This window comes from Bidens hawaiensis, unplaced genomic scaffold, assembly GCF_021521415.1.
Source record: "Bidens hawaiensis isolate Kalapana, Puna unplaced genomic scaffold, B.hawaiensis_p1.1 tig00022027_1, whole genome shotgun sequence".
Lineage (NCBI taxonomy): Eukaryota > Viridiplantae > Streptophyta > Magnoliopsida > Asterales > Asteraceae > Bidens > Bidens hawaiensis.
In genome coordinates this window covers 3,403-26,110 of record NW_027493418.1, presented here as the reverse complement: position 1 = coordinate 26,110, position 22,708 = coordinate 3,403, and the positions used below count along the sequence as shown (strand labels likewise).

The following is a 22,708-nucleotide window of genomic DNA, read 5'->3' as shown; positions in this document are numbered from 1 at the left end:
GCATGGATAATGGTTTATAAGATTTAATGTGGTGTTTGTTCCTTGTACATTAAAACTGAATGGGAAGAGGTTGGGGTTCGGCTTTGGGCTGCAAAGGGAAGGTATTATGGTCATTTAATAAATATATTGGTTGTCCAAATGTAGTGCTAAGTTCAATCTTGGTTCGGGTCTTAAGTGGATAGTCGTTAGGACGAGTTGATCATCGAGTAAACAAGTTATGGAATTTATATTGGACTTGGGTATTATGAGCTTCTCTTAATTTATTTGGTCACCTATAAAGTATTATAGATGGTATGGAACCCGGTATTTATTTCGGTTCCCGGTATGATGTATATTTAAATTTAGCCCGGAGTTATATTCGGTTAAATAGTGCTCCATATTGCAATCTTTCATGGATTGTTTAAATTATTAACTTCATATTATTTTGACTAGTATACCTTTAATTCCTTCATAGTTTCATATCTTGGTCGTCTCACTGTATAATGTATCATTGATTTGGCCGGTTCAGCGACTATATTCTATTATTTAAACGTTTATGGCGTTTTGGTCCAAATTAGGGAATTAGGACATTACTGGGCATGGTCTTACCATTACCCCTTATATTGGATCATATATATATATTTAGCTTGATATATTTGTCACCTCTAAACTATTACTGGGCTATCTTCATCATATAGCCGTTCTCATCGGCACTTTATACAATCCTATAGGCATTAACGACTGTTCTCGTCCACATTTCAAGTATACTATGGTTTATACCTCATATAAATTATATAAATGACACGTAATTTTGATCAATTATAAAGATTAAAGAATATGGAAAATTACCGGGTGTCACATGGTGGCAGAGGTGGAGTGGTGGGTGGCGGCGGTTTGCAACAGGTGGTGGTGGTTTTGGGTTTTGGAGAAGAAAGATGATGATGGTGATGGTCAGATGGTCGGATTTAATGGTTGTCAGAGATGGAGTTTTCTGGTGGGGCCGGATTTGGGGTAGGTAGAGTTAACATGAAGAAGAAATGGAGATGATGATGAATATTGGTGGGATGAGAGAGGGAGAAAGATGAATATTTTTTTAAAATGCCAAATCTTTAGTCTAGTTACACAAACAATCCTTAAAGGGGTAAAATGACCACACTGTCCTCATGTGCAAATCACCTGACCATATTTAACAGAAAAATTTAACTGGGTTAGTACCAAATGACGTAACGTGAACAGAATTTGAAACATGAAATACGTCTTTAGTCATTAAGTTTGCTATTGAACGACTATTGAAAAACCATGCAAACATAAATGACCTGCTTTGCTATTTTGTCTTGTTGTTATTATTATTATTATTATTATTATTATTATATATTTGAAAACATAAATACAGTTTTATGTGAATGTATATATCCACAAACAACCTACAAACCCAACCAGCATTTTATATAAAAACAATTATACCACCAAACAAACCACAATGTCTGAACCACCCACCACCACCACAACAACAACACCACCACCACCACCACCATATCCCACGACCATCTCCTCCTACAAAAACGACCATGTCAACATGAGCACAAGGACAATCCGCGAGTACCGCAAAGGCAACTGGAGCCCAGAAGAAACCCTGATCCTGATCACCGCAAAGAGACTCGACGAGGAACGGCGCATCACGACGAGTTCCAGCAGCCGCAGGGGCGGCGAGCTGCGGTGGAAGTGGGTGGAGAATTATTGTTGGAACAACGGGTGCTTACGGAGTCAGAACCAGTGCAATGACAAGTGGGATAACTTGTTAAGGGATTATAAAAAGGTTAGGGATTATCAGCTTCGGTCACCGGCTCAGAGTCCGGATTACTGGGCCATGGATCGAACTCAGAGGAAACACTTAAATCTGCCCTCTAATATGCTTCCAAATATTTATGAAGCATTGAACGAGGTCGTCCACAAGAAGCATTTTCCTAATAAGATTGCAGCATTTCACCAGAACCCGGTTCCACCGCCACCACTTCTTCCGCCTCCGCCACCAACTTCAGGTATCATCTTTACTCAACTTAACTATATATATATATTCCCATTCAAAAAATAAACAATATATCAAATAACATGTATGAAATTTAATATCTTCTTAAGTAACAATATATAGAATGAATATACGATGTATGTGTTGCCATTTATAAAAATAAAAAACAATCTTATATTATTTTTATATATTTCATTTCTGTGAAGATATAAGATATATTCATTATTTTTCGTTTTACTTTAATTTTTTTAAGACATATCATTCTTCATTGTACATAATATATTGGACTAACTGGAAACATTTGAAAATGACAAACGTTCAAGCAGGATTCATATAAGTTCTAATTTTCTACGAAAAATATTGATAAAATAACAAAATTAACAAGGTATAAATTAAAATAATAATTGTAATAGTGTGGGATATTTGTCAAGAGAAAATTAAAAATAAAAAAGTTGATATGAAGTTTATGCGTCGGTTAGAGAGAGAGAGATATAGAGACAAGAGAGTGAGAGAGAGAGTAGATATATAAATATGTATATTGAGAGTGAGAGATAATGTTGGTCAAAGATGCAGGTTTGAAAACTGTGTGACAGTAGAGTTATTGCATCCCTTCCATTTATTGTTCTTGGATATTATACAGTACAGTCAACAGCTGCTTTACAACCTCACCATTTCATCAAGTACCTGTAAAAGCTCTTCATCATGTGGGTCCCAACCCTTTTTGGTTAAAATATTATGTTTTTTGGAGGGTAGTGATGATAGTGGTCACTGCACAAAGATTCTTTCGTTGCAAAATCTACTCTCATCCCATGCAACACCTAAACCTTAATAATATTGCATACTTTGACCACGTACTAAATCTTTCTAGCTCTTTTCTTTAATCATTGCTTACCTTACTTTACCTTACTTTATGTGTAGTGGAGGGGTTATAAATAGGACGTTTTGCATTACCTGACGTCCAGTTAGCAAATAATGGATTTTTGTTTTAAAGGTGTATTGGTGTTGTAGTCTAATATATATATATATATATAAAGGTTTAAATAAGAATAAATAATTTTGTAAAAATAGTAAGAACCAGTAAATAAATGACAAGTGACATAGTACTTAATTTAAACTAGAGGGTATTTAGGTAAATTTGTATATCCATTAAATTTGTTTAAAATATTAAAATAGTCGGATAATTCCTACAATTAAGCATATCACCTTGATTTTTGTTTCCAAATAATCAAAAACATCATTTATTTAGTAGACACTTCCTCTGTTACTATATTTTATTCTTTTATTTATTAATTAATGTCGATTGTTTTTTAATATTCATTTAATTCTCTTTCCAGACTATCTATACTATATATAATAAGTGAAAGATGGGTAAATTAAGACGCTTGCTTTTAAGTAAAATACAAAATTTAATACATAACTTACAACTCAACAAAGCATATTAAAAATGACAATATAGTCTTTTAATGAATGAATCACGTGCAATTTCAAAACATTAAAAATAGTTACAATTTTGATCCTCTAACTTTAATCAACTTTTGTAAATTTAAACATTAAATACAACTATGACCCTTAATCTTTTACCTATATACTCTTTTAATTTTCACTTTTAACCCAATTTCACCCACGGAATTTAAATGGTCATAACTTTTTTATACGTTAATATTTTTTATAAAGCATTGCACCATAAAAACGAGAATTTTATTATCTTTAATTTGATTATCATATTGTTATAGTATTTTTCAGTTAAAAAAAACAACATTTTACGTATGGGTGTTTGCGGTATGGTTTTGATGGTTTTTAAATTAAGCTGTGATCCAAACTATAAGTAACCTTTTTGTCGTCGAAAACTGAAACCACCCCGTTGAAACTTGAAATCGGTTGGCTAAAAGTTAAAGAAAAAAAAATCAATCGCGAAATTAAACTAATGATCGGTTTGAACGCTTTCAAACCGAACAATGAACCCACATAAACTTGTAATGAGATTACCAGAGTCTGGATTTCCCGCTGTGTCACGCAAGCACCCGTCTAATTCATATATATATTTGTTTATTAATTTCGATGGTTTCTTATACAACACACATACTTGTTTTCATATTTGTTTATTAATTTCGATGGTTTCTTATACAACACACATACTTGTTTTCATGTCACTTCTGAATCAACTAATTAATTCAATCAATTCATTAATTAAATATTATTTTTATTATTCAAACAAGTGCTGGATAATGATGGTTTAGAGGAACGGTGTTGAATTTCATGGCTCAATTGAAAAGCCATAATCATTGCACCCAACGTTTAAAGAAAGACAATTGGTTTTTGTTGAAGTTGAATGTAAAAAATTACCTCTAATAAAACTGCATGAGAAGGGCAAAGTTAAGACACAATATAGTTATTTTGTAACTTCTAATCTCATTCATCAGATGTGTTGATCTAATGGTTAAGATTTATTTTTATCATTATTAGAAAACAATATATTTTTATTATAACTCACCTATATATATATATATATATATATATATATATCACACTGGCATTATATTATAATAATAATAAACCAAACAAACAAACATGCAAGAAAAAGAACTCACCCTGCCTTTGTCACCCATGGGGGCAGTGTTCTCGCCCATTCTCACCCCTTTTTCTCGTCCACTACATATAGCCTTAAACTCCTCGTAACAAACATGGGTTCAAACAAAATCCATTTTTTTTACTTTAGTCATCTATTATGGAAGAAGAAATTACACTCATAGTTTATACAATTTAGGGAAGGATATTGTTAGATAAAAATTTATTTGAAATGAGGTTAATTATAAGATTAAGATATAATAACTTGATAAATATTTTTTCTTTTTTTTTATAACTACGTACGGTAAATTTCTTATTGATAACCTATTAACTAGACGCATACATAACAATAATAAGGGGGTGGGGTGGTCCAATTTCCATCACTCACCACACCTAATGGTGGTGTGCCACCTCACCCCAACACATTCCATCATTAGTGATGAAATTTAGTAGGAATGGTGGTAGTGTGATTGGTTTTGATATATATATATACATACATATATATATAGAAATAGGTTTGTGTGAGTGAAATATATATATATATATACATATATATATATATATATAGAGAGAGAGAGTGAAAGAGGGATGGAGCCCCCATCACGTTTTTGATAATATTTCATGATGACCATCATGTTGAAATCTCCATCACAAGTGATAGGGTGGGCGGCGGCAGTGTTCCGCCCTCCATCACGAGTGATGGAGCCTCCGTCACGAACCACCTCCACCCCCCTAACAAACACGTTAAATTAAAAAGATTAAAGTTACACAAATCCTCCAATAACAAGAGGGAAAGCTTTTAATTTCCTCGGTTCTTAATATATAGGAGCACATGTAACTTTATTTCTCCAATGGTCTTGGAGGTGAATGAGGTGCCTAGCATGATTTAAGATTTTATCGTTTTTCACTCCAAATAATCCAGCACGCCGTCATGCCATGAAGATCGCTTGTACAACCTTCTTTAGAGGGAGTGGCCGGTTTTGGTATAAGATAGAATGTATAGTATATTAGATTTGACTTAATACTGAACTTAAAGAGCAAATCAGTCCACATTATATTTGATTTATCTTAAACTAAAATGATACCGTTAATTAAGTCTTTTAATGTGAACAAGAAAAAAATCTAATGTGGACAAGAAAATTTAGCAAGTTAAATACTTTTTTATATGGACATTTCAGTAGTAAGTTAGAATTAATATATAGGACATATCTATTTATCTCAATATAAATGTAAAAATCATGCATGTGCATGTTTTTAATTTATATTGGCCTTAAAATTTGAAATTTTAATATTGTTAATAATTAACTGCTATTTTGATGATCCTTAATTAAAGTTGCGTGCTTTGAATGTACTTCGATCAGAAGCATCAGCCGAATCACAAGGAGACGACGAGGCAGAGAGAGTGGACAATGAAACAAAAAGGAGACGGGTGAGAGACGACATAGGATCAGCCATTATCGGCAGCACCAAACTCTTGACCCAAACACTAAAACATTATGATGACAAAAAAGAAAAACGCCACAATCAGTTACTCCAACTAGAACAACAAAGGCTACACTTGGAAGAATCGCGAAACGAAGTTAATCGTCAAGGCATTTCCGCGTTGGTCACCTCGATTAATAAGCTTTCGGATGCTATTCATGCACTCATTTCAGAAAAACGTACGTGACAAACCATGCCCGTACATGGGATCCAGTTTAATCACTCAATATTTATTTATTTATATATTAGCGTACGTAAGATGATGGGTGTCTATTAATTGCATTATGTGCCTTCACGTATATATAATTGTTGGAACTCTGAGGTGATCATTGAACTATTAATGTACAAGTTAAATACTCCCTAATAAATGTTCATATTTTTTTTTTATTTGTTTCATTATAAGTGGCTACTCTCAAAGTTTATTAGTCAATTTCCAAGTTTACCCTTAAACACACACAACTAACATTAATAAACAATATTGATGGACCCATTTTTCAAGGGTATTATTGTTATTTGGTAAGAAAAAAAAAGTAATAATTCAACCCATCTTAAAATTAGTGTTTTTCAAACATGAACACTTATAATGGGATGATGAGAGTATATAAGTTTATGGCTTCTGTTTTCTAGTCTTTTGGCGAATAATATATATTTGAGAAAACAGACAATTAAGTATGACATGTGTTTGTATAAAACGTGGTTTTCATATTTAAGAATTTTTGTTTTATACGATAACATGTATAAATTAAGTTGGCACGTGTAATGCTGGTATTAGATTCACTTAATAATTCATAATATATCGATAGAATTACAGATACTGTCATTTATGCTTATACTCAGTTTTACTAATTATCCTTATACTCAAAATTGATTTGTATTATCATTAATGTTTATAAATCCAAAATCGTTTGTCCTTTAACTTTAACTCAGTTAGTTTTTCTTGTTAAGTCATGTGACTTGCATATGAGGGTAGATTAGTCGATACCTATTTAGTAAAAAAATATACTAATAAATAAATAGAATCCAAATTACAAAACTTAAAGTAATAAATATGTAGGGTAAATTACCAATAAATATTAAACACACGCACACCCACATAAACACTGTATTCATACACCAGTAACCACCACCCCACCTATCACCATCGGCAACACAAACCACAGCCCCAACCTGCCACCTCTACCTCCACCATAAGCAACAAACGATATCCACCATTGTCAACATCACCCTCCATTACCACTACATCCATTGTAGACCACCATAAATGTCCCCAACGTAACCTTAGGTGACCGGAAATCACCCAAATATTGTTAGATATGTTCAAATGGAACTTATCCACCTGATATCATCTTCATTATGGCCGATCTATGCAAGGATGAAATATTCTCTCCGAAGACTTCACCGGAACAACCGATTCAAATAGAACAGGTCTCGCTTTCTCCTGCATCATCTGTTATAACATCATCTAGATATCCCCGCTGTCAAACTTGGCCAGGAATGGCCTTAATTGCAGCCAGAGTCTTTTCCGCTATGGTGTGAACGAGATTCAAGATGGGGTTAGGGTTTCAACCACCACCACTACCTATTGCCGGCTAAGATTGGAGGTGAGCACCAACGGTTCATGAATCACACATACTCCTTCCTTTCCGACTCATTTTCATTGATTTGAACTAATTCATGGTTCGCTCAAGATTTTTCATTCTTGGAATGTCACACCCAACCTACAGCGGAAATGTCAGAGCGTGAACTGATTGCCCACAGCTCTCAAGGTTACTATCATACAACATTAAAAATTTCAATATCTAATTAATAAATTAAATTAAAGTAAATATTCCATACAATATCCAAATCAAAACAATTGTGCATCAAACAAACAAAATCCATAAAGATATAATTGTCTCATTAAGTTTTCTCTAATATAATTCCTTAAGTGATCTTCCAAACATCAACTACTTCACATCACACGCTGACCTTCATGTGCGTTGAAAATAAAATAGTTTCGTCAACACGAGGTTGAGTGAGCAACACACCAGTTTAAATGTACATATAGTATATATATAAAATAAGTAATGCAACAAGTCATATGAGAATAACAAATTAACCTAAATGAGCAAGTATAAATGAGATGTCGAGAAGCACAAAGGCTATAACGACTGGTTGTAAGGCCCCGATCCCGGTGCCCTACGTTAGCGTCGGATTTACTCATAAACACAGTTCTAAAAATCAGAGTTAATTAAAACTTTCGCGGAATATAAAACTTCAATAAACATTTCATATCATTTCAACAACGTGTCTTAAAGAAACATCTTTTGTCTTTCATAATAAATCATCATTCTTAAAAATTTCATAAATCTTCGGATGCCAGCTTCTTATTCACTTGTCATGTGTTATTCTCAAGCTAGCTGCCTCATCCTACTCACCTGCGTGCATACTAAAACTCAGCTACGCTGAGTAAGTTCTAGTTAATTAAGCAACATACATTTCATTCACATACTTACATAATTACATATCCGAAGATACATAACTTCATCTTTACTTACATACTTACATACATAGATACATTCATTCTTTCTTTCATTCTTACATACATACATACATTCATTATTTCTTTCATTCTTACATACATACATACATTCTTTCATTCATTCATATATGTTTTAAAGAGCATTCCTCCCTATAACCTTCGCAGATATTATTAGGGTCTGTTCCCTACATTCGCAGATATTATTAGGGTATGTTCCCCCTTAACCGTACCATTCCTTTCTTTACATAATCATACCTTCGTACATACTCATATTATTACATACTTTCAGACATATACATATCTCATACTAGGCATTCTATACATTACTTTCCCTGTCAATACGTGCAATATCCGAAGATCGTTCACGCACCGACAAGCATTCATTCATAACATTCATACATACTACCACGTCAATCATCATAATATACACTTACCATTCAAGGTAAGTGTATAAACATTCACATTGAGTATGCACACAGCCCCGAAAACATAACAAGGAAATGGGGCTAAAAACTCACCTGCTTCCTGTTTCTCTCTAAGTTAATAGTGATTCCTTTCTTTAACTGGGATCGGCTAACTGTATATCAATTTTATGTATTAATATTTGCCCTAATCACATTATTTAAGTTTCAGCAGAAATGGTTAAGTCTGGTCTATTCTAATGGCCTTGTAAGGCATTGTATTCCAATGGTCCACCTTATTCAATCACCCTTGTATTCGAATACCCATGTATTCGAATAGGGTTGCATTCAAGGGATCAAGGGGATTGTATTCGAATTGAGGTTTATATGCGAATGGAATTTGTGTTAGATTACAACATGTATTCGAATACAATATGTATTCGAATGGACATGTGTTTGAATACAACTTCTATTCGAATAGACATGTGTTAGAATACAACATGTATTCGAATAGACATGTGATAGAATACAACTTGTATTCGAATATCCATGTATTCGAATGGGCATGTGTTAGAATACAACTTGTATTCGAATACCCATGTACTCGAATGGGCATGTGTTAGAATACAACTTGTATTCGAATGGAACACTTGTACTCAAGGGAATTGTATTCGAATACCTTTATATTTGAATGGCCTCCTGTATTCGAATTGTCCTCCTCATTTGTACACTCTTGTATTCGAATACTCTTGTATTAGAATAGAAGGGGCTTGTGTCTTTCCTTTTTGTCTTTCTTTCTTTCTTCCCTTTCTATTCAAATCATGCATTCGAATACACCCACTGTTGGACATCATCACCCTTTATTTTCATTTTCTCATCATAGACCAACATCTATATCCGTAGTTTAGTGTTATATAACCTCCTAAACGGTTTTCCTTACCCTTGGACCAAAAGCTATCTTTCTTAGCAATAAAGTTTAGACCTTTATCGTTTTCAAACCTGTTTTAGGCTAGATCTAGGGTTTTCACATGAACCGTATATACTAACGAGTTCATTAAGTCCATTTTTAGCATCAAGTTTACATTTTTATGGTATATCAATACCCGATTTGCTTTAGGGCTAGGTCTTAGGGCAAACTATTCTCAGAAAGATAATCTTTATGTGTAAAGAACATACCTTATATGTTGTTAAGCTACGGTTAGCTTTGATATGCAACAATAGGCTCGTATCTTGCTTGTATAGTCAAGATCTATCAAAATCTAAGCTCGATTCTTGGTCTTGGATCTTGGCCGAAATACTAGAGAGTGTTTGTGTGTGTTTTAGAGTGTGTAGGGAAGCTAGGAGATAAGAATGAGGGTTTTAAGGTTTTTGAGAGATTTAAGAAGTATTTATACCCTCTTAAGCCCATGGACCTAAGGCCCATCACCATCCTTTATTCCATCTTTCATTAACTAAGGCTATACTCTTCTATTTTATTTAACTTAATTAAATATTAACACACTTTTAAACAAATGCATTTCTTTTATTTATTATTATCAAAAGTAGGATGTTACACTGGCGTATGATCATACCGTTCTGAGATTATGTTGGACGTCTCCGATTGCGGTTCACATAAAGCAAATAAGCACATAACAAGTATGGTATAAAATTCGTTAGCACATAAGACAATAGTTGCAGTTTTGTGTATAAGTATATATGAAAAGTATGTTTACGCCTATGTCCCCAAAAACGTGGAAAACGAGTAAAATATGGGGAATGTGGTACTCACCTCAAAGACGAACAAAAGGTGATTGAGATAATAAGAACGCGGAAAATCACACGTGAACGATAAAGCCTAATGAGGAACAAGAGAAACTGGATACACTAAGTAAAGTACAAGATTTATTATGACAACTAGTTAAACAATATTAAGTTAATATTATATATAAGGATTTGTTATATAAAATAATTATTTTGATTTATGAAAACATAACTTGTAAATTATTATTCTTAGTTTTATAAATATATATCGGCATTGTGGTGTTATGAATATTAAAATCATCCGGATTAAGTCTTGTGTAAACTCCTACATACGTATAATGTTATTGTCTCTAGTTTTTAATATGTATTCTGCTTGATTGGGGCGTTACATATGCGATTGAAGTCTTCATCTCTTACATTTTCTAGACATACATAATATGTAAGCTTTGCCTTAATCACTCACCATAATCACTCCTAACACGCATAACCTTCCTTCGATCACTAAGTCACACATTCTTAAACACATATGTTTGCTCTGTATATGAGCTAAAACAATAACTATTCGATCATGCACAAAAGTTAATAACATATCATACTGAACTTCACCTTCTGAATACTATTAAAGATCATAAACAAACACAAGCTACTTCATGTCCGTCCTTGACATTCTTTTTGTATTCATTTTCAATCTTTGTGGATCACATATATTGAGGAAGGATGATCTAAAGATGTGCTATTTTATGTTTGCAAACATTGTACGTAATTTTATATCTTTTAACTGCTGTGTATGAGTGTTTTCATGTTTATGTAGACCATAGGTTGTAGAGGTTTCAGATTAGGGCTTTAGACCAAGCACAATATAAGTAATTTCACTTCAAAGTATACCATAAAGCATGTGACCTGACGTCCTGACCCGCATTATGCAAAAAAGGAAAAAGTAAAAATATATAGGCAATAACTTAGGTAAGATTACTGCTGCGAGTTACTTCCCTTTGTATTCTCATGCCAATCATATGAGTTTGCTATTATTCCTAAACTTGACCAGAGTTTCTTTTTTTTCTTTTTCGAAAGGGTTGGGTGGGGTGAGGCGGCAATTAAGCAAAACAAGATCATTTCTGTACAAATCAAATGTCTAAAAAGACTGAAGAGAAGAATTGCCACGCACACCCCTAACCAACTCAAAATCGCCTGACAAGCAAATGTACCAAAACCAGGCACAAACCGGAGCCTAAACCAAAAACTGCACCTGAATTTAATATTATCTTTATCAACTTACTGAAGACGGGGGGCTATCATCTCCACCTGTACAAGAAGCCTTGATTGCTTCAGCGGTCATTAGAGCCGAGACAGCCTTATGAATCGCCAGATCAGCACTCAACATAAGCTTCTGAGCTCTCTCCCTCTTTAACTTAGCCATGTTACGTGCATGCTTTGCAGCACTTGAAGCATCCCGTAGCCTGAACTCATCAAGATCAGACCCACCCAACACAAGCTGCTGCTGCTGCTGTTGTTGAACCACCCTGCTACTGCTGTTACTGTTATGCCAATCATTAAACTTTTTACTGTTATTTCTCTTCACTGATGATGGTCTTCTTAAACCGGGACTCGGTCTTGGTGATACGAGTGTTCCAGTGCTTTTAGCGCTTTGGAATCTTAGTTGTTGGTCGGATGCATCACCACCGTCCAAACAAAAGTTGCCCGTGTCTCGCGGTGAGTACATTTTGGTAACCAGTGGAGACACGTCTGGAGAATCCGCCCTCTCGTCTCCAAACCCATATGTATGTACTCTTCTACCTACCAACCAAATATGATATTAATATAGAACAAATACCAGCAAATTATTTTTGCAAATGTTAGGTTACCAGAATGATGAGTGTCGTGATCAGCTAGGGTGTGGCAAGAGAGTGAGATTTTCTTGTGTGGTCTGTGTTTAGAGCCCCTGTTGAGTAATTCAAGCCCACGCGGTTTCAAACAGAAAGCAAACATGGGTGGTTTGTCTACTGCTGCTGCTGCTGTGGCTGCTTTCTCCTGGGACCCGTTGACTGGGCCGATTGTTGGTTTGGGCTTTAGTTTTTCCCATTCTCGGCATGTTTGCTGGTACTTTTCCCACAATGGAGGCTGATGATAAAAGGTGAAACCTGATTAGACCGTTGTTTCCAAATAGAAAAGAAACATGGTATATATATACATATATATATACACACACACACACGCACAAACACACAAACCAAAAAATATGTAGAGAATGGGATACTCTAGAGCTGAAATGGATAGATTTTCATCATCATTTAATTCTATTAATATATCCTAGGGTCTACTAGATTTTTCATAATTCAGAGCTAGGGTTTATATTGTATTTAGCTAACTAAAGAAAAATCTATATCTAGCTCATGTACTTGGTTCGTTATTTACTTTATTTATTAGAGTACAATCTGCTAATACTTGTTACCTTAAATATTTACTTTCTATTTCGGGCTATGCGAGTATAATGTATAATTACGACGGAATCCTTAATCGCTGCTATTTATTTATTACCTTTTTACTATATTTGCTACTTTATACATGACGTGCACAAAATTGAAGACACATTGACCCAATGTAATGGCGTGTACTACACTACTACCTATTTCAATGTAAACTCTTTTGTCGTTGGCTACTGCCAGAATCTTTATGGTGTCATGATAGCTATGAATAAACTTCAAGTTGGCAAAAAAATATAAACTACTACCAACTTGGCACAAACAGAAGATCTCAAAAACAGAACTAGTAGCCTTGAATAGTTGGCCCATGGGCATAGAAAATCTCAATCCTAACTACACCCTAATCCTAACCTACATCGGCGATGGCGATATATTGGTGAGATGTCGGTGATAAACAGTTATCAGTACCCAAACAAAATATCTGTTCAAATATCGGTCTGAATATCGGTGCTGATAATATTGGCGATATTGACCAATATTTTGGATGCCTTGGTTGATGTTGACTCGGAGGAAGATTTCATGGCTTGCGATTAGATAATGTTTCAAATACCGACACTTTTGAGTTTTGACTTGTGATATTACTATTAATATTATATATGTTTACGTTTTCATACATGTATAAATATAAATTCTGCATGATACTAAAGTTACCGATATCCCACCGCAATAACCGATATCTCAAATATCAGTCCTTGACCGATATTCGATTTACTACTGAATTAGTTGCATAGAGCCTAACATATGTAATCCAACTCACAATAAACATAAATACGTTTTTCAAATCAGATAACAAATTGAAAACTATGAAGGAGGTCAAAGGACATGAAGAAGAAAGATCATGAAAAATAGTGATTGGTGTAATGGACCTCATATTTATTGTCATTCAGGACACGATATGAACAACAATGGATTATTTACTACTTACTGTAAATAGACCTCAACTTTTTACTTTATGCAGACAACAAATAATGGGATGAGGAAAAAGCTGCACATGCAATTCAAACAAGAAAAGAAAACTCTAATGAACTACTACAAAAGAAAATCTACATAAAAGCAACTCGCACCATGAGCGTACCCTTAGAAAGAACTTGAATGAGCTAAACTTTGCAACTAGCTGACTGGACTAAACTTTCAAAATAGCCATTCAACATTCTAATTTCACAAAAAAATCAATGAAGATTCTTAATACGTAAATCACTTCTTAACCTTCACGTAACAGGAAAAAAGACAAAAGCATACTAATGAGAACTTTGAAATGAACCCTTCACTTTCAAACATTTATGTTAAAGACTTAGAGATTCGCAACAATGTGGCATTAGCAAGTGCTGAAATTTATAAACTTAAACTTATCAGGTGCCAAGTTTGAAATTCCAACTGCTAAGAAATATGTGCCTACAATCCAAATCTTAAACTCCTTAACAGAAAGCATTTAGCCAGAATATAACACTCATCTAGATGAGCTAAACTACTGAAACGACGCTCATCTTCACAAATCATTAGACACAGCGGCTGAGTAATATCGTCATTTTCATATCAGATTTGATGCTTCCAAAATTTCAAGATATATGATGACAGTATAGTAATTAGCATTATAGTTATCAAATGCGATAAGCGCTCAAAAGCGTTGAGGCTTCGCCTAGCGCCCAGAATAAAAGCGCAAAATAGCGCCCGATTTTGGTTCGGTTGTTTGCTGATTCAATTGGTACGTGAGTTGGGTTTACAACGTCGTGAGGTCTTGAGCTGATCAAACCGGTTATAGAAGACGGGCAAAGATACAACGAACTTGAAGATCGCCTCAAGCGTCACTTCGTTGGGGGGAGTGAAACGAGCAATAGTCTTTCAGTGGGCTGTCAAGATGGGCCTTCGATGATATGGTGGAAAAAAAGCACACATTAAAAAAAACAAAATTTTGACTAAAGTAGAACATCTTAATAGGAAAATGAAGATTCATTCTTGAAACAGTTCATAGTATTAGTCATGTTTATCATAATTTGATATATAAAATAATAATAGTTTATATATTAAATTTTAATATATACTTATATCACAAGTAATATTTTATATTTAATATATACTTATATAACTATTATTATTTTATATATCAAATTATGATAAACATGACTAAATACTAACAGCATGTATTGTGTTATTTATAAAATCATGGCATCGTGCTCTTGCTTTGCTTTGTGATATGCAAAGCATTTGTCGTTCATTATAAAGAGAGAAGCTAGATTAGAGTTCATTATAAAGAGAGAAGAGAGAGATTAGAGTTAATTTTGTATATATGATGATTTTTTGTAAGTTGATAAATCAAGATAAAAAGAGAGTAAAATAAATAGGGAATTGCCAACTTTCCTCCAAAATTAGCTCCTTCAGTTATGGAAGGCGGAGGCGGTGGACCACCGATTTCGCCTAAAAATCACCTAGGTGCCAAAGCGCAGCGGTTTTAATAACTATGATTAGCATACAAAAGAGTTTCAGCTCAATCAAAAGAGTATACTGTAAAGACATTCTGTTTCAGGGAGAGAGGGGGGGGGGGGGGTTCTCATGTAAGCAACATAGCAGCAGGATTAAATTTTGATATATTTCTGAATCAATTCTCTTCAAAATAAGATAATAATTAAAAAAAATTTTAAAAAAATAAGGTGCTAAGAATAACTATATTAACATCTCTACTAGTCTAATTTTACTATGCGGCTGGACTTGTTAAAATGAAAAGCAATTTATATTTTAGAGTAAAGTGCCGTTTTCGTCCTTAAGGTTTGGTTAAGTATATGCCAAATTCATCCAAAAACGTGCTTTTTTGCATATGAAACCTTGAGATTATAATACTCTTGCCAATTTCGTCCAAATCACTAACTTTGTTTATTTTAAATTGTTAAGTCGGGGGTAAAATAGTCATTTTACTTTATTATTTTATTCATTTTTTGTCCCCCTCTGTCTCAACCTGTTATCCCCAAAACCTTTGAACGATTGCAATCCCCGAATTTAACCGCCCACCACGTTTTCAGCGTCATCTTCGGCCACCAAGAACAACCATACCACACAGCCTAGACTTTCCAGCTCCCAAGAGCCACCGTAGTCAGATTCTTGTGGTCCAACCACCACCGTCGTCCTCCATGGAAACACCACCACCACCTCCAGAGCCTCCACATCAGCAACTCCGGCCGCCATTCTCTATTCTCTCTCTCTCTCTCCGCCGCCTCCCGTGTGAGACTCTCAACCACCGTCGTCTGAACGGTATTTTTTATTCAGATCTGGCCACCTGAAAACTCGTGTTTTTGTCTGTTCTCGTTTTTCCAGTGCATCACTCTAATCGTCTATTTCATAATTTTTGTCTAGATCGGCACGCAGCGGCTATTATGTGGTGTTTCTGGCGGGTGGCTGCAGGTGAGGTGGTGGGCATAATAGGTTTACATAATTTGAGGTGATGATACAAGAACTGTGGCGATGGGGGATAGGGGGTGATTGGGGCGATGGGGGATAGGGGGTGATGAAGAATTACGGAGGGCTTAATTTAGGTAATTTTTTAGAAGAATTAATTAAATGTTTTTCTTTAATTAATCAATAAAGTATAAGCAACTGGTGAAAAGACTTAAATGCCCCCGACTTAACAGTGAAAACTAACATAGTTAGTGATTGAACGTAATTGACAAAAAATGGGAAACGTTAATGGTCCAGTCACAAAAAAGAAACTTTTTGGAAGAAAGTCACATAGTTGGCCAAACCTCAAGGATGATTTTGGCACTTTACTCTATAATAATTTAACTAATGCAGAAATACAAATGCAATAACAATGTAAGAAAATGTCTTAATGGCAAGAGTTAGATCAGGCCTTCCAGCTTGGTCATGATTTGCAGATTTTGTAAAAGCAAGACTAATAAAGAAGAATGCATATAAGTGAATATAATGTGTATGAGTGTGTGTTAATACAAACCTGGAATTGTCTAAGCAACGGCATGCCCTTCCTTTGCCTTTTATCCCGCCAATGGTCATAGATGGATTTTGCAACTTGCAAGGGAGTTACTCTGGCAATGAGCTCATCAACTTCCCCAGAAGAAAACTGATCACGCTTCTGAGCATAGGAAACTTTCTCCAACATATCCATCACCTTCTCAAAAAGCTCATCAGATATTATACCATCATCACCCTCTTTACCCCTGCTCCTACAAACCCATACTTCATCTTCGCTATCCATGTCATACGTAACACGTGATGCATCCATAGCCATTTCAACGTCATCTCTGAACTGGCGCAAGTACCAGGGGGTGCGAGTGAAACATCCTTCCTTTTGATGAGAATGGTCATCAGCCTGAATCAGCCGAACACCGGGAATAGGAATATTTTTAATGGATGCTGCACGTATGTTCCTATTATGACACTCCTCATGCATCTCCTTGAAAACAAACCATTGACTCCTTTCTGGAAACTCAAGTGCCCAGTCTTTCCCTCCTTTCCACATCATAGCATGTGTGTAACGGTTTGTTGACCCGGGCTGTAAATCCTGATGCACCTTATATGCATACTTTAACTCCCCGCTACATTTCACTGCAAGTTTCCACTCGTTCTGCTGATCAGCTTCCAAGAAAACACGGGCCCCGCATTCTCTCCACCCTTTGTCCCCACCGTTGATCAATATATTTGCATCACAAGCCACCAGCTCAAGGTTTCTTCGTGGGCCACCCCCTTTAGCAGCAGCAGCAGAGTCTGATGATGACAAAGATATCTTCTTGTCATTGGTTTTCCTAATTCTCTGGAAAGGAAGATTATTATGGCCTTTATTCTTATTAGAATAAGGCAATGTGTACTGGACCTGAGTCCTTGGCTTCTTAGGCCCGTTGCCAAAAAAGTCTGTCTTCCTATCGCCCCACGGATGTTGCCAAGAACTTGTTTTAAGGCCAGTTGAATGCTGGTTGGGGCTAAAAATGATGCCATCACAAGCGAGGTCAGATGCATGATACTGTTGGGCCCTGAGAACCTCATCCGATGTCGGGATTTCAACACAAATAAGACCTTTCAAGTTAGATGTAGGTGAAACTTTATTGCCTTGTGAATTTCCAGCAGCTTCACTGAAATTTGGATCAATGGCAGCAAGATGTAACTCATGACTACTGCTCTTAGAAGAAGAGCTTTCTGAAGATAACCCTAACTGACTACGATTATCATCGTCATTATCATTATCTCCACCATCATCTGCTGCTGCAAGGAGAATACTGCGTTCCAGCAAAAGCTTGAGGTGTAGGCTAATAAACAAATTTGGGGCAGCAGTAAATGAAAGAGCAAATGGAGGAACATTTCCATGTCTCAAGCTGTAAATTGTTCGAATCCCAGGTACCGGCTTGGATGATCTAGAGCTACTGAGCAATGAAGCACCACCACGGTTTGACTTCTTATGTAAAACCTGCAGGATAGATATATTCTGATAGTTAATACTTCTTCAAATTAAATTCAAATTTCAAAATGCAACTAATCAACCATCTTAAAACATTTCTCAGGCGTACAAGTTCTTCTCCTAGCATATTTATATTCTCTATACGCCACTTAATATGTAAATCAATCTATCTGTTGTCCCCCCAAATTGTAATTTGCTATCACGTGATTAGATTTAACTTCTCTAGCGTATATAAGTTTCTAATTTTCAACTATCAACATATTGTTCCTTTTTTTTAGCATGTAATGACAAAAGGTTCCAATATGTTGTTTTCCAGGCATCAACTATCAATTTTCCGTCTTCTTAAAGCTTATATCAGTAATCAACATACCACTGGAACCTCTGTTTTCCTAATCATCGCACAAATGCAACTTGGCAAGGGATCAATGGTAAAGGACTGGGTATTTTTTGTATCTTTACATGATTGTTATTTTGCATTTTTTTCATTACAGTACTAGCAAACAATATTTAAACTTACGTATGTGGTGTAAGATATATAAGTAACGAATAAAATTGAAGCGCCGTGCTTAAGCCACATGCCATGACTGCTATGAACCGAACTAAATCAACAAAATTATTAGAAGAGACTAATACCTCAGTTTGAGAAGCATAAGGTATGTGGTTTGTTGGTGTTACACCTTGCAGTAGTTTAATGTTGTCATATGTGCACTCAGAAAGAGACAGGTGTTTCGAGAGTAAACACTGTGGCTTGAACTCAGAATCAAGATACCGCCAGTCAAAATCTCTCACTTTTGAGAAACTATAATATGCAAAAACCTTGTGGCTTCTAAAGTTCTGAAAGAAAGAAAGTTTAAATCTTATTGACGTGACTGGAATTTGATGGTTGATAGACTCGTCTTTCTCAGGTCTACAAAACACATTCGTGACCAGGAAAATGTAGGCGAGAGCTTGCTTTAAGCAACCTTCAAAGAGAAAAAACCTCAACCCAACAATATTATCAACAAACAGAACCTCTAAGAAAACAGTAGGCCACATGGTAACCACAGTGCCGAACTGAAGCAAAACAACACTGTGAAGCAGCCATAATATATCCTCCCCGAGGACATAGTATGTAAGCATAGGCCAAAGCGGTATGCATATCTCAAACTTCTCACATTGTATTAACCATGTTGCATCTAACCTCACCACATGTGTTGTGTTACTCAGGGACCGAGGTGCTGCTTCTGCAGAATCACTAAACCTATGGCATCGCCGCCTTCGGACATAAACAATTGGTGCATGTCCTTCACTGCCGTTATTACTTCTATCATCTTCAACTGATGCGTTAAAGAAAGCAGAAGTGCAATTTGGTGAATCATTTTCTCTTTCCGTCATGTTACACACGTCTCGGGAAGTACTTAGCTTTGATGATTTCACTCGATGATGAGCCAACCATGAGATAATTGGTTCTGATTCCATAAAGGCATCGTCCTTCATGTGAACAGACGTGTTTGGCTTATGTGGAAGTTCACTAGAAAGAAGCAACAGTTTAAATCTCTCACTTTCAAGGCTGATCCATTCTTCATCCCGATCATCGTATTTTATATGATGAAGATTCTTTTCTGCGTCATAATCATTTACCAACCCATAGTACCAACTTTCATCCAAAGGCCAGAAGATCTTAATCTTCCTGTTGAGGAACCAGTGAGCATCCATGTCATCAGAATGTACTTCATAGAAATGTCGCCTCTTTCTAGATGTGCCCTTGCCTTTCTTATGTTGTTTCCTCGGGCGTAATACTCTGTCTTGAGCCTCACCAGAAGCAGCCATGGGGATTTCACTACCAGACTGTTTTTCCTCCTCACCTTCATTTGCAGACAATCTTGGAGGTTTTAAAGAAAATCCAGTGCAACTAGGGTCAAAACGAGACGAGAGCATCCGGGCTGCATTTTGTTCAAGATCATCATCAGGATCCAGGTAAACAAATGATGGCTCGACCTTCTTTGCAACAGTCCCGCTGTTTGATCGTTGCTGCCTTTTTCTTTTGCTACCATTTCTTTTTAAATCTTCCTTCTTTTGATTTCCATCCGACCCGTCTACTTCCACACCCTTAGCATTGTGTCTCTTAACGTCTCCGTTTAAACTACCCATCCGATCATCCTTTTTCTGTGAAATTTCCTTTACCTCATCTTTATTTAACTTGCTAACTTCATCTTTAGAACCCAATGAACTACTGCTTAAAGGGACCTCATCTTTGGTAGCAAATGAGCCATCACCGTTGGCACGACGAGGCGAATTAACCGCTGCCGACCCCAGTTTTCTATTATTACCTTTAGAAGCATCACCAACTTTCTTCTCCTTTGTTCTAGACTTAACCCCAACCTTCCCATTTAGCTTAACAGTCTCTGGTGTAGAAGCGTCACGGCCACGAGAAACCTCATCCTTTATCATAGCAACTTTTTCAACAGAAGCAGATGGATTAAGCAGGCTCTTACTCCGGTCAGCCGATCCACGCGGACGGTTGGGAATGAGTACACCAGCGCTACCGCCGTTTGTGTTGTCATCTTCAGCAAGAAGATCATCATTATCATCTAGTATGTTATTATATCTAATCCTTTTATTATTAGTGTTTGTGAAATCCTCCTGAAAGCTACTAGTAATAATATTCTTTCTTTTCTTTGTATCATCACCATTCCCGAACCAGTTAGTGGCTTCGGTGTCGGACGAGAGAACTGTTTTACTACCTCCTACACTGATCTCCATCAACAAGCCCTAAATAAAATTCAACCAATCGGCGATTGATCTATCTCTGACATAACTTAAACCCACTTGCAGATCTGCAGGCCACAAATAAGCGAGTGAGCGAACGTGGACACAAAAACAAAACCCCAAGTAATTACAGAAAACCAAGTGGTAGGTACCTGACTTAGATAAGATCGAGACGGTGAAGATCAAAGCATCAATTTGGCTGATTCAACGATACGCCCAAAAACCAGACCTTCGATTGGAAACCCTAATTTGTTCACAAGTAACATCATTTGGGATTCAATTTTAATTTTAATTTTAATTTTAATTTTAACCTTTTTCTTTTCTTCTTTTTTTTTTAATATTTCTTTTTTAACAGAGAGAACAAGAGAAAGTGTGGCTAGGCTACGGCTTGTTTTACTATTATTATTATTATTATTATTATTATTATTATTATTACTACTGCTGCTGAGAGGAAATTGGTTAAATACCACGTCAAGGCTGTATCTTTACTATACTATACAACCACACAGGGATCAAGTAATTCAACAAATGGTAACAAAAATAAGAAGCGTAAGAAAGTATAAATAATTGATTTGTGTCAAGTGGGAATCAAAAGAAAAAATGTATAGAGGTAATTGTACACATTTTCTCTCCACATGTAAAGCACATGTTAATACCTCCATCATTTTAGAACGCCTATAACTTTTTCGTATGATATTTTTTTTAAATCATCATAATAACTAGCGTTTTCTATCTTTAATATGAGTATGATTTTTGTTATATAAAATTTAAAACAAAAATTACGTCATTGTGTCTTTTCGCACACCATTGTGTCTTTTCGCTTATCATTGTGTCTTTTTTCATCATTGTGTCTTTCAATTCATCATTATGTTTTTTTAAATACTAATAACACCGTTGTGTAATAATAATATGTAAAAATAATGATAAATAACAACAAATTATCTAATACATAAAATACAATGATTAATACATGTACATAATAACTTGAAACGTAAAACACAATGGTGAATACGTATAACACAATGACCTAAAACGTAAGACACAATGGTGAATACGTATAACACAATGACCTAAAACGTAAGACACAATGGTGAATATATATAACACAATGATTTGAAACGTAAAACACAATGGAAACAACATATTACACAATGAACAACAAAAAGACACAATTAAAAAACCCGTTAATTTTTTTTATTTTTATATAACAATATGATACTAATATTGAAGATAAAAAAATGCATATTATTATGGTGAGTTTTTCTAACAAAAAAATAATGTCGTATGAAAAAGTTATGGATATTTTAAAATGATTGGGGAATTGACATGTGTCTTGCATGTGGAGAGATAAAGTCAACAAAAATGGATTATTAC

General features: G+C 35.3%; 1 protein-coding gene and 1 pseudogene across 1 annotated transcript; one reads left to right on the top strand and one right to left on the bottom strand.

The window, feature by feature from the left end:
- Nucleotides 1-1,459: 1,459 nt before the first annotated feature.
- LOC143564565 (uncharacterized) lies at nt 1,460-6,256 on the top strand (annotated as a pseudogene).
- Nucleotides 6,257-11,639: 5,383 nt separating this feature from the next.
- LOC143564567 (uncharacterized) lies at nt 11,640-21,328 on the bottom strand. The gene is made up of 4 exons (XM_077051801.1): nt 19,220-21,328; nt 17,132-18,595; nt 12,577-12,832; nt 11,640-12,508 (listed from the first exon to the last, which is right to left on the bottom strand). The coding sequence occupies exons 1-4, from the start codon at nt 21,326-21,328 to the stop codon at nt 11,982-11,984; spliced, it is 4,356 nt and encodes a 1,451-aa protein (XP_076907916.1). The 3' UTR covers nt 11,640-11,981.
- Between the last annotated feature and the right edge of the window lie 1,380 nt (nt 21,329-22,708).

Bases quoted from the DNA above. Each gene is read 5' to 3' on its own strand.
- LOC143564567 (XM_077051801.1), bottom strand. From the start codon at position 21,328: ATGGAGATCAGTGTAGGAGGTAGTAAAACAGTTCTCTCGTCCGACACC. The intron at 12,833-17,131 runs GTTTGTATTAAC...TTTTATCATCAG, and splicing joins CGTTGCTTAGACAATTCCAG to CCTCCATTGTGGGAAAAGTA. The intron at 12,509-12,576 runs GTAACCTAACAT...TTTGGTTGGTAG, and splicing joins TCACGACACTCATCATTCTG to GTAGAAGAGTACATACATAT.